The sequence below is a fragment of the Mustela erminea genome, chromosome 1 (genome assembly GCF_009829155.1).
Source record: "Mustela erminea isolate mMusErm1 chromosome 1, mMusErm1.Pri, whole genome shotgun sequence".
In the NCBI taxonomy this organism is placed as follows: Eukaryota; Metazoa; Chordata; class Mammalia; order Carnivora; family Mustelidae; genus Mustela; species Mustela erminea.
This window is the reverse complement of record NC_045614.1, coordinates 6,695,493-6,710,563: the sequence shown is the minus strand read 5'-3', so window position 1 is coordinate 6,710,563 and position 15,071 is coordinate 6,695,493. Positions and strand designations below refer to the sequence as shown.

The window sequence follows — 15,071 nt, the reverse complement described above, 5'->3', positions numbered from 1 at the left end:
AGATAAGTTGACCATAGAGTTGAGGGTCCATTTCAGGGCTCTCTATTCTGTTCCATTGATCTGTGTGTATGTTTTTGTGCCAGTACCATACTTTCTTGATGATGACAGCTTTGTAATAGAGCTTGAAGCTTGAAACTGTGATTCCACCAACTTTGGCTTTCTCTTTCAACATTCCTCTGGCCATTCAAGGTCTTTTCTGGTTCCATATAAATTTCAGGATTATTTGTTCCATTTCTTTGAAAAAAATTGATGGTATTTTAATAGGGATTGCATTAAATGTGTAGATTGCTTTAGATAGCATAGACATTTTCACAATATTTTCACAATAATATGGTTTGGGGTGCAGCTGTAAATGGGATTGACTTCTTAATTTCTCTTCTGTCTTATTTTTAGTGTATAGAAATGCAGCTGATTTCCATGTATTGATTTTATATCCTGACACTTCACTGAATTCCTGTATGAGTTCTAGCAGTTTTGGAGTGGAGTCTTTGGGCTTTCCACATAAAATATCATATCATCTGCAAAGAGTGAGAGTTTTTGTTTGCTGATTTGGATGCCTTTTATTTCTTTTTATTGTCTGATTGCCAAGTCTAGGAGTTCTAGTACTATGTTGAATAGCAGTGGTGATAGTGGACATCCCTGCCATGTTCCTGACCTTAGGGGGAAAGTTCTCAGTTTTTCCCTGTTGAGAATGATATTCACTGTGGGTTTTTCATAGATGGGGGATTTGATGATATTGAGGTATGTACCCTCCATCCCTACACTTTGAAGAGTTTTGATCAAGTAAGGATGCTGTACTTTGTCAAATGCTTTTTCAGCATCTGTTGAGAGTATCATACGGTTCTTGTCCTTTCTTTTTTTAATGTATGGCATCACATTGATTGATTTGCAGATGTTGAACCAACCTCACAGCCCAGGAATAAATCTCACTTGGTTGTGGTAAATAATCCTTTTAATGTACTGTTGGATCCTATTGGTTTAGCATTTTGGTGAGAATTTTGCATTCGTGTTCACCAAGGATATTGGTCTGTAATTCTCCTTTTTGATGGGGTCTTTGTCTGGTTTTGGAATCAAGGCAATGCTGGACTCATAAAATGAGTTTGGAAGTTTCCTTTCAATTTCTATTTTTTGGAACAGTTTCAGAAGAATAGGCAATAATTCTTCTTTAAATGTTTGGTAGAATTCCCCTGGGAAGCCATCTTGCCCTGGGCTCTTGTTTTTTGGGAGATTTTTGATGACAGCTTCAGTGTCCTTACTGGTTATGGGTCTGTTCAGGTTTTCTGATTCTTTCTTTCTTTTGATTTTATTTATCTATTTGACAGAGATCACAAATAGGCAGAGAGGCAGGCAGGGGTTGGGGGAAGCAGGCTCCCTGCTAAGCAAAGAGCCCAATGTGGAGCTCAGTTCCAGGACCCTGAGATCATGACCTAAGCCAAAGGCAGAGGCTTAATCCACTGAGCCACCCAGGCGCCTCTGTTTCTTTTCTTTTTTTAAAAAGATTTTATTTATTCATTTGACAGGCAGAGAGCACAAGTAGGCAGAGTGGCAGACAGAGGAAGCAGTTTCTCTTCTGAGCAGGGAGCCTGACGCAGGGCTTCATCCCAGGACCCTTGATCCCAGGACCCAAGCTGAAGGCGGCTGAGCCAGGTGCCTCCAGGTTTTCTATTTCTTCCTGGTTCAGTTTTGGTAGTTTATATGTCTCTAGGAATGCATCTATTTCTTCCAGTTGCTAAATTTGCTGGTATATAGTTGCTTATAATATGTTATTATAATTGTTTGTATTTCTTTGGTGTTGGTTGTGATATTTTCTCTTTCATTCATGATTTTATTAATTTGGGTCCTTTCTTTTTTTCTTTTTGATAAGTCTGGCCAGGGGGTTATCAATCTTTTTAATTTTTTTCAGAGAACCAGATCCTAGTTTTGTTGATTTGTTCTTCTGTTCTTTTGGTTTCTATTTCATTGATTTCTGGTCTGATCTTTATTATTTCTCTTCTTCCGCTGGGTTTAGGCTTTGTTTGCTGTTCTTTCTCCAGCTCCTTTAGGCGTAGGATTAGGTTGTGTACTTGAGACCTTTCTTGTTTCTTGAGAAAGGCTTGTGTTGCTATACACTTTCCTCTCAGGACTGCCTTTGCTGTGTCCCAAAGATTTTGAACAGTTGTGTTTCCATTTTCATTTGTTTTCATGAATTTTTAAAATTCTTCTTTAATTTCCTAGTTGACCCATTCATTCTTTAGAAGGATGCCCTTTAGCCTCCATGTATTTGGATTCTTTCTAACTCTCCTCTTGTGACTGAGTTCTAATTTCAGAGCATTGTGGTCTAAAAATATTCAGGGAATGATCCCAGTCTTTTGGTACCAGTTGAGACCTGATTTTTGACCCAGGATGTGATCTATTCTGGAGAATGTTCCATATGCACTAGAGAAGAATGTGTGTTCTGTTGTTTTGGGATGGAATGTTCTAAATATATCTTTGATGTACATCTGGTCCAGTGTGTTATTGAGAGCCTTTATTTTCTTGTTGATCTTTTGCTTAGATATCTGTCCATTTCACTGAGGAGGGGACATTAAAGTCCCCTACTATTATTGTATGATTGTCGATGTTGTGCTCACTTCGGCAGCACATATACTAAGATTGTCGATGTGTTTCTTTGATTTTGTTATTAGTTGGTTTATATAATTGGCTTCTCCCATGTTAGGGGCATAGATATTTAAAAATTTTATATCTTCTTGTTGGACAGGCCCTTTAAGTATGATACAGTGTCTTTCCTCATCTCTTATTATAGTCTTTGGCTTAAAATCTAATTTATCTGACATAAGGATTGCCACTCCAGCTTTCTTTTGATGTCCTTTAGCATGGTAAATAGTTTTCCACCCCCTCACTTTAAATCTGGAGGTGTCTTTGGGTCTAAGATGAGTCTCTTGCAGAAAGCATATTGATGGGTCTTATTTTTTTTTAATCCATTCTGGTACCCTAGGTCTTTTGATTGGGGCATTTAACCCATTTACATTTAGTGTAACTATTTAAAGATATGGATTTAGTATCATTGTATTGCTTGTAAGGTGACTGTTACTGTATATTGTCTCAATTCCTTTCTGGTCTGTTTATTTAGGCTCTCTCTTTGCTTAGAGCCTATATTTAGGCTCTCTCTTTGCTCTCTTTCAATATTTCCTGTAGAGCTGGTTTGGGGTTTGCAAATTCTTTTAATTTTTGTTTATCCTGGAAGCTTTTTATCTCTCCTTCTATTTTCAGTGACAGCCTAGCTGGATATAGTATTCTTGGCTGCATATTTTTCTTATTTAGGGCTCTAAATATATCATGCCACTCCTTTCTGGCCTGCCAGCTCTCTGTGGATAGGTCCGCTGCCTGCCAATCTAATATTTCTACTGTTCTATGTTACAGACTTGTCCTGAGCTGCTTTTTTTTTTTTAAGATTTTATTTATTTGACAGAGATCACAGGTAGGCAGAGAGAGAGAGAGAGAGAGAGAGAGAGAGAGAGGAAGAAGCAGGCTCTCCACTGAGCAGAGATCCCGAAGTGGGGCTCGATCCCAGGACCCTGGGATCATGACCTGAGCCAAAGGCAGAGGCTTTAACCTACTGAGCCACCCAGGCACCCCTTGTCCTGAGCTTCTTTCAGGATTTTCTCTTTGTCACTAAGACTTGTAAGTTTTACTATTAGACGACAGGGTGTTGACCTATTTTTATTGATTTTGAGGGGCGGTTCCTTGTGCCTCCTGGATTTTGATGCTTGTTCCCTTCACCAAATTAGGGAAATTTCTCTAATTTGCTCTAATTTGCTCCAATATACCTTCTGCCTCTCTCTTTCTTTTTCTTTTGCCCATTATCCTAATATTGTCATCTTATGGTATCACTTATCTCTTGAATTCTCCTCTCATGGTCTAGTGGTTGTCTCTCTTTGCTCACTGTATTCTCCATCATTTGGTCTTCTATATCACTAATTCTCTCTTCTGCCTCATTTATCCTAGCAGTAAGAGGCTCCATTTTTTTTATTGCACCTCATTAATAGCTTTTTTCTTTAATTTCAGCTTGGCTAGATTATAGTTCTTTTATTTCTCCAGAAAAAGATTTTATTTCTCCAGAAAGGGAATCTTTAGTATCTTTCATGCTTTTTTCGAGCCCAGCTAGCACCTTGATAACCATCATTCTGAACTCTGGTTCTGACAGATTACCAATGTCTGTATTGATTAGCTTCCTAGCCATTGGTACTGCCTCTTGTCTCCTTTTTGAGGTGAGTTTTTCCTGCCTTGTCATTTTATCCAGATGAGAATAGATAAATGAGAGAAGAAAATATAAAAGGGGAGCAACAACCCCAGAAAAATACACACTAACCAAATCAGAAGAGACCCAAAACCTGGGGGGGAGAAGAAAGGGAGAAAAAAAGAAAAAAAATATATTAGACTGGTGATTAAAACAGAGCCACGCACTTGATTTTGTGTGTATTTTGGTCTGTTAGAAGAAACTACCTCCCAAAATTTTAAAGAAAGAAAAACATACATATACGAAAATAAAGGTAAACACAATGAAGGGATGGAATATGACCGTAAAGATGAAAATTTAAAGATTCTAAAAAAGGAATTTTTAAGGTAAGAAGTTGGTTGAAAAAAGAAAAGAAAAAAAAAGGAAAGAAAGTGATCAGGGTGGAGACTAGAACAAAGCCACGTGCTAGATTTAGGGTATATTTTGATTAGAAAAAATTGTTTCTTAAATTTTAAAGAAAAAAAACCTGTATATGTAGGCAAAAAATAAGGTTAAATATAATGAAGGGTTAAAATATGATGATAACAATGAAAATTTTTTAAAAAAGATTTTTTGAAAAGGTGTCGATAAGAATCCACAGACTCTCCTGGTTCATCTACCCTTCTGATTTCTCGCAACTCACTTCTCCTCTCCTCCACCCAATGTCCTCTATGTTATTCCTTATGCTCCACAAGTAAGTGAAACCATATGATAATTGACTCTCTCTGCTTGACTTATTTGAGGGTTTTGGAGGGGAGAGAGGTGGGGGGTTGGGAGAGCCTGGTGGTGGATATTAAGGAGGGTATGTATTGCATGGAGCACTTGGTGTGGTGCATAAACAACGAATCTTGGAACAGTGAAAAAATAAAATTAAATTAAAAAAATAAAGATCTCTATTTTAAAAAACATTTGTACAAAAAAGGTATTGATAAAATAGTTTTAAAAATTAAAATAGGAAAGAGGAAAGAAAAAATGAACTTAAAAAATTTACTTTGAGGGATGCCTGGGTGGCTCAGTTTGTTAAGCAGCTGCCTTCGGCTCAGGTCATGATCCCAGCGTCCTGGGATCGAGTCCCACATCAGGCTCTTTGCTCGGCGGGGAGCCTGCTTCTCCCTCTGTCCCTGCCTGCCATTCTGTCTGCCTGTGCTCGCTCTCCCCCACCCCCCAATAAATAAATAAAATCTTTTAAAAAAAGTTTATTTTGAAAGGCTAAAGGATCATGGAAAAAAAGCCATGAATTCTGTGTGTTGCTTTCCTTTTGCTCTGGAATTTGGCAATTCTCATTGATCCATGAACTTTGTCTTGGCTGGATGTTCTTCCTGCTTTTCTGGGGGGAGGGGCCTATTGCAGTAATTCTTAAATATCTTTACTGGAGGTGGAATTGCACCATCCTTGTCAGGGGCCAAGCTAAGCGATCTGCTTGGGTTTGCTCTTGGAAGCTTTTGTTCCCTGAATGATTTCCATAGAGCTTTGGAGAATGGGAGTGAAGATGGAGGCCTCCCAGTCTCCAGCCCTGTAGGAGCCGAGAGCTCAGGGCCCCACTACTCAGTGCACCCTCAGAGAAAAGCAGTCAATCTCTCCTGTCTCCCTGGTCTCCGGCCATGGTCTGAGCTCACCTGGCCTGTGACTGAATGTTTCTGTCTCTGTCACATGGCCCTGTCTGGAGTCTCCAAACCCAGCATATTCCTGTTGTGTGCTCCCCTGCTGCTCCCCCCAGAGAAGGAAGATGAGTCTCCCCAGATCTGCCACTTCCGGCGTCACTGCTCATAGATTAGTGGCCTGGCTGTGCCTCGATCATGGTTTTTTAAGGTAACCCCGAGCTGAGAGTGCCCTCCTTGGCTCTGTATCTACAGCTGGCTTCCCCACTCTGATGCCTGTGGGCTCTGTCACCCTCAGACATCCCTGGTCTTTCTGTAACCCTGTGGGTCCTGAGACCACACTGTCCCCTCACTGTCCCCATGAGGGCTCCATCCCCCGCTTAGCCTCTGGAGTGACATCCCTCAGTGGAGCAGACTTCTAAGAGTTCTGGTTTTGTGCTCTGCTGCTCTCTCACTTGATGGGATCTGGCCTCTCCCCTCTGTGGTCTCTTCTTGTTGCTTTGAATTCACTTCTCTGCACGTCTCACCTTCCAGAAAGTGATCGATTTTCTGTTTCTAGAATTGTTGCTCTTATTATTTATCCTCTGATGAGTTTGTAGGTGTTCAAAATGGTTTGATTACTATCTAGCTGAACTCCTGGGACCTGATGATATTTTAGTCTCCTACTCCTCGCCCTCTTGCTTCTCCTTCCATCTCTCTTTTTTTTAATTTTACTTAATTATTTGAGAGAGTAAATGAGAGAGAGAGAGCAGGAACAGGGGAGAAGCTGAGGGGAGGGAGAATCAGACTCCCGCTGAGCAGGCAACCCAACTTAGGGCTTGATTTTGGGATTTTGGAATTATGACCTGAGCTAAAGGCAGACACTTAACCACCCAGCCATTGTAACAGGGCAATATGTCATTCCTATTTTCTTATTAAGTACATCTACTTCACAAAGGATTGATAGAAAAAAAAACTTGGGACAGGATGGTATAGCTGGGAGTGTTGAGGGAAACAAAACAGGAAAAGGAGGTTTAAAAAGGGGAGAGAGGGAAGCAGGAGAAAAGATAGGCATGTTTGAGAAAGTTTCTCTTAAGATTTGTTTTCTTGTCATTTCCAACTTTCTATCAGACCCTTCAACAACATGAAATCCGGAAATCTCTCAGATACTCTAGAATTCTTCCTCCTGGGACTGTCAGAAGATCCAGAGCTACAGCCTCTCCTGTTCTGCCTGTTCTTGTCTGTGTATCTGGTCTCTGTGGTTGGGAATCTCCTCATCATCCTGGCCATTATGTATGACACCCACCTTCACACCCCCATGTACTTCTTCCTCTCTAATCTGGCTTTTGTTGACATCTGTTTTACCACCACAACGATCCCCAAGATGCTGGTGAACATCCAGACACGGAGCAAATCCATCAGTTACGCAGGCTGCCTCACCCAAATCTGCTTTGTCCTGACTTTTGCCGGGTTGGAAAATGGAATTCTGGTCATGATGGCCTTTGATCGATTTGTGGCCATCTGTCACCCACTGAGGTACAATATCATTGTGAACCCCAAACTCTGTAGGCTGCTGGTTCTGCTGTCCTTCCTTATTAGTGTTCTGGATGCCCTTCTCCACACTTTGATGGTGCTGCGGCTTTCCTTCTGCACAGATCTGGAAATTTCCCACTTTTTCTGTGAATTAGCTCATATTCTCAAGCTTGCCTGTTCCGATATCCTCATCAATAACATTCTTGTGTATTTAGTGACCAGCCTTTTGGGTGTTATTCCTCTCTCTGGGATAATTATCTCTTACACTCAAATTGTCTCCTCTGTCCTGAAAATCCCATCAGCTGGTGGAAAGTATAAGGCATTTTCCATCTGTGGGTCACACTTAATAGTTGTTTCCATGTTCTATGGTACAGGTTTTGGGGTTTACCTTAGTTCTGCAGCTACACAGTCTTCGAGGAAGAGTGCAATAGTATCAGTGATGTACACTGTGGTCACCCCCATGATGAATCCCTTTATCTATAGTCTGAGGAACAAGGACATGATGGGGGCTTTGAGGAAACTTACCTCTAGAATATAATCTTTTCATGAATGTGTCAGCTGCTTTGGGCTTACACTGTTGGAATTTGACAGAGAGAAATAATCCAGACAGCCTGACTGACTTTGAATATATAAAGCCAGAGATCTAACAGTTAAGGGTAAGAATTTTGAAATCAGACCAGCTGTGTTTGAATCCTACCTCCACTAAAACATAGCTTTGTGGTCTTTGACAATTTATTTCAACTCTAAACTCAGTTTCCTCATCTATAAAATTGATGTGATTATATTAGTTTATATTTTGAGTAGATTTGAGAAGCTTAAACTCTGTTAGTGAGGATGCATGACTTCAGCTGTAATAAGGCAAGATTCTCAGATCCAGTAGGGTCAAATGATAAAAACAATGATCTGTCCTAACAAAAACTTCAGGGATTGCTTAGGTCCAGGCACAAAACCAGGGGAGTGCATTTTACTCTGCCATGTGGTGATGTTTTCCTATTAGGGCTAGTCTCCTGGTGGTCACTGATGCCTGCTCCAGTGCAGAGGCCTTTCAAAGTCAGAAACATAACCTGATAAGCCTCTCCTTGAGCTTCCTTGCAAACCAGCCATAATATTTCCAAGGAGACATCCAGAAAGCATTGTTGTTATCATTAGCCCAAATTGAACTATGTGTCCTATATTCGTTTCCCATTGTCATTGTAATATGTTACAAAGTTAGCCACTTAAAACAACACAAATGTATTCTGTTGCACTCTGAAGGTCAGAAGTCTGAAATCAGCTGTATGGCAAGGTGTTAGGTTCCTTCTGAAAGCTGGTTGGAGAAAAAGTTATCATTTAATAGGTACAGTTTCTGTTTGGGATGATAAAAATATTCAGGAAATGGATAGTGATGATGGTCCTCCAACATTGTGAGTGTTCTTAATGCCACGGCATTGTACACTTAAAATGGCTGAAATAGTAAATTTTATGTTTGTTAGGTCCCCCAATAATGGGTCCCTGATCAAAGGAACGAGACTGATACAAAGTGAAGGTCAAGCAAAGCTTTTATTTTGTGCCAAACATCCAGAATCAAACTGACTGGTCAGGGCCATCTCTTACAAAGAGGTGACCCCTCCCTGCCTTACCAACTAACTTTTATAGAGCAAAGGCGATGTGGTTGGGCCTGGCCACACAGAGGTGGCCAATGAGATTGCAACACACAGAGAAAGCTGCACAGTCATACTAGGTCACACATGAGTGACCAACTGAATTACAATTTACCCTAGTAGATACTTGAATGAGCCTGTCACCTTGGTCAGAATTGGCACCCAAAAGGTGGCACCCACACTCCTTGGTAGCTAGGGAGACAGTATGTGCACTCTACTGATTGGATGTCTTCACCTGACCCTCTCAGCTTCTGCATTTGGGCTGTTATCTCCACCTGACCTGACCCACCCTTGTATTTGGGCTTTGTTACCTGGGACTGGTTTCCCAGACTTGCTTTTAAGTAAGTTCCCTGGTTGGGGGGGGTGGGGGGGTAGGGGGTGTTTTGGGGGGGTCAGTTTAAGTTTTACTGCATAAACAACAAAATCACTGTTTAACCGGATGGCATCGGTCTGGCTAAATAGGCCCTTATAATGTTATATATATTTACTACAATATAAAAACTCAAAAAAATTCATTCCAATGTACCAAAGCTTTAGATACAAGAATCAGTGATTAAATATTTCTGAAGACAAAATAGGGAAACAATTTTATTACTTCAGAGAAGTTAAGCATTTCTTTTTTTTTTTAAGATTTGATTTATTTATTTGTCAGAGAGAGTGAGCACAGGCAGACAGAGTGGTAGGCAGAGGCAGAGGGAGAAGCAGGTCCCCCGCTGAGCAGGGAGCCCAATGTGGGACTCGATCCCAGGACGCTGGGATCATGACCTGAGCCGAAGGCAGCCGCTTAACCAACTGAGCCACCCAGGCGTCCCAAAGTTAAGCATTTCTTTAAGATTTATTTATTTTTAGAGAAAGAGAGCATGTGAGTGTTCACACAAGTGGGGGAGGGGCAGAGAGAGATGGAAAATTTCAGGCAGACTCCAGCTGAGCCCAGATGCCCACACAGGGCTCAGTCTCATGATCCCAGCCAAGATCATGACTGAGCAGAAATCAAGAGTTGGAAACTTAACTTGTAAGGGCCTATTTAGCCAGAGTGGCCCCACCTTGGTTGAACAGCCATTTTGTTGTTTATGCAGTAAAACTTAAACTGACCCTACCCCCCCCCCCCCCAGATAACAGACCGAATGCAGGGATGAGTTGGGTCAGGTGGAGACATCCAATCAGTAAAGCGTGCATACTGTCCCCCTAGCTACCAAGGAGAGTGTGCCCCAACTTTTGGGCGCCAATTCTGACTAAGGTGATAGGCCAGTTCAAATAGCTACTATGGGATGAATTGTAATTCAGTTGGCCACCCGCGTGTGACCTAGCATGACTGTGTAGCTTTCTCTGTGTGTTACTATCTCATTCACCACCAGTGTGTGGCCAGGCCCAACCGAATGGCCTTTGTTCTATAAAAGTTAGTCTGTGAGGCAGGGAGGGGTCACCCTCTCTGTAAGGGGCAGCCCTGACCAGTCTGTGTGATGGCCGGTTTGATTCTTGATACTTGGCACGAAATAAAGCTTTGCTTGACGTTCACTTTGTATCAGTCTCACTCCTTTGACCATGGACCTATTATTAGGGGACCCAACATTGGGGACCCGACAAACTGAGCCACCCAGACACCTCAAAGGCATTTTTTTTGTCTGTTTTCGCTGAAATCAAGCATTTTTTATGAGAATAAGTACAATCTAAAAGATAAGGACTAAGAAATTCAAGCACCTCAAAAATGAGCTAATAAAACAAGCTACTGATTCAATGAAATTCAGAATTGTTCTTTCATTATAACAAGGAAAGAAAGAGCAGGGCACATAAACTTTCAGTAAATATTTCCAGATGTGATCTTGCTCACCCTACCAATAGGAACATGATTTTATTAGCACAGATACAGTTGTTAAGATATTCTGGGACGCTAAAAAATTATTCCTTTCTTCCCTCCCCTGGTAACAGTGTTCATGTGCCTATTCAAGGCTCCTTAAACTAAAATTATACAATATTTGTTCTTTTTCATCTGCTCACTTCACTGAGCATAAGTTTTTAAGGTTCATCCATGTGGTGGCACCTGTCAGAATTTCATTCCTTCTAATGGCTGAAATACAAATACATAATTTCACACCTACAATTATCATCAGGCTTCCTGATATCACTGATTACATAGAGATTCCAAAGGAGGGCATGTGCATATCTGTAATGTACGTGAAATAGAAGATGTGAGCAGAAACAGGTGGAGAGATAAGTGGTGATAGACTCATTGCATCAGGGTATCAACCATCTTGAATTCCTCAATTCTGCTGCTTTAGTCTGAAAAGAATTTGCACCACCCTGGGATCAGAATGAAGATATAATTGTTCAGTTAATGAAGAGCTTTGGATATTGATTCTCCAGAGGTACAGAGACTATAAATTGTGACAGCCTCGATCAACAGCCCTGCCCCAGGAAAGAAATAGCATATTTGTGCCTCACCCTGATGATGATCTCTCTTGCTGAGGAGCCTGATGCTTCACTCCCTCCCTTTCTTCTTTCTGTAGGTGGAGCACCAGTCTCCATTATCCAGCATCTAGCAGAGATGTCCTGTATCATTCCACAGTGATGTCATCTAGGTAGCCTGATGTCCCTTAGTTAATGTTTGGAAATGAGGGCATATATTTTACTACAAGTTTATCCAGCAGAAATTGTGAGAGGTACATGTGGAATCAAGACATCCATTTGCTTCCTGCCTGTCTTCTATTTTCTTGACTTATTTCCTTGAACCTTTCCTCCAGTCCCCAAATAGTTATCATTCTGTCAGTTTCTTTTTTCTTTCTGTGAGAAAGACATTTTTCCTTCTCAGCAGGAACATGAGCATTTGCAAATAGGATGATTGTTATTATATAACAACATTTGCTCAGTCTTTCTACTGGTTTCTGGGAGTTGGCTTGGGCAGTTTCCCTGTATCTTCCAGTTGTGGGTTTTTAACATACTGTTGTATTATCTCTGTTGCCAGCCTGTGAGGTATCTCACAGGGAGTGGAGATCCAGACAGTCTCACTACCCATTTTTTCTAGTGAAGTTACCAAATTAAAGAATAGTCTAATTTTAAAAATGATGATTCCTCAACCCTTTCCAGAATTAACAAATCTTGACTCACTGCTTTATTCACTTTAGATCTTTTTTCAAAATAACAAAATAATATGCAAAGAGAAGGCATCTCTCCATTGGACATTTTCCTTTCCCAACAAGGTGCTTGTGCTTGGTGATACTCCTGCTGCTTGCCTAGAGGCTGACATTTCATTGTCTTTCCATAATCATTACAATCAGATTCATCAACAATATGGAACCCAGAAATGAAACAGACATTTTAGAATTTCTTCTCCTGGAAGTGACAGAGGATCCAGAACTGCAGCCCCTCATCTTCAGCCTGTTCCTGTCCATGTACCTGGTCACTGTCATGGGAAACCTGCTCATCATCCTGGCTGTCATCTCGGACTCCCACCTCCACACCCCCATGTACTTCTTCCTCTCCAACCTGTCCTTTACTGACATCTGCTTAAGCACAACGACAGTCCCAAAGATGCTGGTGAACATCCAAACACAGAACCAGAGCATCACTTACACAGGCTGCCTCACACAGGTCTGCTTTGTCCTGGTTTTTGCAAGTTTGGATAGTTGTATTCTTTCAGTAATGGCTTATGACCACTATGTGGCCATTTGTTATCCACTAAGGTACACAGTCATTATGAACTCCCACCTCTGTGGCCTCTTCATACTTCTCTCCTTGTTTATTAGCATTGTGGATGCCCTGATGCACAGCCTGATGTTGTTGCAACTGACTTTCTGCACAGACCTTGAAGTCCCTCTCTTCTTCTGTGAAGTTGTTCAGGTGATCAGGATTGCATGTTCTGATACCCTCATCAATAACATCCTGATATATTTTGCAACGAGCATATTTGGTGGTATTCCTCTGTGTGGAATCATTTTCTCTTACACTCAGATAGTGTCCTCTGTTTTGAGAATGCCATCAGCAGGTGGAAAGTATAAAGCTTTTTCCACCTGTGGGTCTCACCTGTCAGTTGTATCTTTGTTCTATGGGACAGCTTTTGGGGTATACATTAGTTCTTCTCTTACTAACTCTTCCAGAAACACTGCAGTAGTTTCAGTGATGTACACTGTTGTCCCTCAAATGATGAACCCCTTCATCTACAGCCTGAGGAACAGGGACATGAAGGGAGCCTTAAGGAAACTCATAAATAGAACACCTCTTCTGTGACTGTGTCATCTGAATGGACTGGGGTTTCTAGAATGAATCAAAGTGACAGAAATATTGGGTGAGCCAGAATGTCTGATTCTTGCATCCAAGTTCTAGAATGATTAGAGAACTTACTGGGTAAGTTCATCTTAACTTTGGGTTGAAACTTGAACATTTTTTCATGTGTCTGATAGCCATTTGTATGTCTTTATTGGAGAAGTCTCTGTTCATATCTTCTGCCCATTTTTAAAATATGATTTCCTGTTTTGTGTGTGTTGAGTTTGAGGAGTTCATTATAGATCCTGGATATCAACCTTTTGTCTGTACTGTCATTTGCAAATATCTTCTCCCATTCCGTGGGTTGCCTCTTTGTTTTTTTGACTGTTTCCTTTGCTATGCAGAAGCTTTTGATTTTGATGAAGTCCCAAAAGTTTATTTTCACTTTTGTTTCCTTTGCCTTTGGAGACATATCTTGAAAGAAGTTGCTGTGGCTGATATCGAAAAGATTGCTGCCTATGTTCTTCTCTAGGATTCTGATGGATTCCTGTCTCATGTTGAGGTCTTTTATCCATTTTGAGTTTATCTTTGTGTACGGTGTAAGAGAATGGTCGAGTTTCATTCTTCTACATATAGCTGCCCAGTTTTCCCAGCACCATTTATTGAAGAGACTGTCTTTTTCCCACTGTATATTTTTTCCTGTTTTGTCGAAGATTAGTTGACCATAGAGTTGAAGGTCCATATCTGGGCTCTCTACTCTGTTCCACTGGTCTGTGTGTCTGTTTTTATGCTAGTACCATGCTCTCTTAGTGACCACAGCTTTGTGATAAAGCTTGAAATCAGGTAACGTGATGCCCCCAGTTTTATTTTTGTTTTTCAACATTTCCTTAGTGATTCGGGGTCTCTTCTGATTCCATACAAATTTCTGGATTATTTGCTCCAGCTCTTTGAAGAATACTGGTGGAATTTTGATCGGAATGGTATTAAAAGTATAGATTGCTCTAGACAGTATAGACATTTTAACAATGTTTATTCTTCCGATCCAAGAACATGGAATGATCTTCCATCTTTTTGTGTCTTCTTCAATTTCCTTCATGAGTGTTCTGTAGTTCCTCAAGTACAGATCCTTTACCTCTTTGGTTAGGTTTATTCCCAGGTATCTTATGGTTCTTGGTGCTAGAGTAAATGGAATTGATTCTCTAATTTCCCTTTCTGTATTTTCATTGTTAGTGTATAAGAAAGCCACTGATTTCTGCACATTGACTTTGTATCCTGCCACATTGCTGAATTGTTGTATGAGTTCTAGTAGTTTGGGGGTGGAGTCTTTTGGGTTTTACATATAAAGAATCATGTCATCTGCGAAGAGAGAGAGTTTGACTTCTTCATTACCAATTTGGATACCTTTTATTTCTTTTTGTTGTCTGATTGCTGTTGCTAGGACTTCTAATACTATGTTGAACAACTTGAATTGTTCTTTGAATGGCTCTGTGATGTTTCAGAAACAAATTCCATTATCAAGCTCAGTTTCTTTGGTCAGGTCAAGAGAGCTGAACCTGAGGGAGGGCATACAGTGATTTTGGGGGGATATTCCAGGAAGAAGAAAAGTAAAGAAGTTGGGTGGATGGTGAAGAGGATCCAAGTAAGTCTGTAGTCACAGAGACATAATACTGCCAATTCCATACATGCAGTTCTAAAGTAAGCCTACTATGAAACATGGGAAAAACAGATCTTTTACACCTAATTTGGTAGTTTACAAGAGTGGTCACTGGTAGACCGTGTCTCTGCAAAGGCACTATCAGCATCTACTACACTGTAATAGTTTGAGATGATGGTGAAACAATTTATCTTAATTAGTGAAAAAATCTTTGT

At 40.7% G+C, this 15,071-nt stretch overlaps 2 protein-coding genes across 2 annotated transcripts; both read left to right on the top strand.

Moving 5' to 3' along the window:
* Window positions 1-6,976: 6,976 nt before the first annotated feature.
* On the top strand, window positions 6,977-7,903 carry LOC116600281 (olfactory receptor 7G3-like). The gene has a single exon (XM_032360433.1). It carries the CDS (start codon window positions 6,977-6,979, stop codon window positions 7,901-7,903), a length of 927 nt encoding a protein of 308 aa, XP_032216324.1.
* A 4,363-nt stretch (window positions 7,904-12,266) lies between these two features.
* Window positions 12,267-13,226, top strand: LOC116567957 (olfactory receptor 7G1-like). The gene has a single exon (XM_032303354.1). The coding sequence runs from the start codon at window positions 12,291-12,293 to the stop codon at window positions 13,224-13,226; it is 936 nt and encodes a 311-aa protein (XP_032159245.1). The 5' UTR covers window positions 12,267-12,290.
* Window positions 13,227-15,071: the final 1,845 nt, after the last annotated feature.

What these genes read in the sequence shown, in the direction of transcription:
- LOC116600281 (XM_032360433.1), top strand. Translation starts at nt 6,977, where the DNA reads ATGAAATCCGGAAATCTCTCAGATACTCTAGAATTCTTCCTCCTGGGA.
- LOC116567957 (XM_032303354.1), top strand. Translation starts at nt 12,291, where the DNA reads ATGGAACCCAGAAATGAAACAGACATTTTAGAATTTCTTCTCCTGGAA.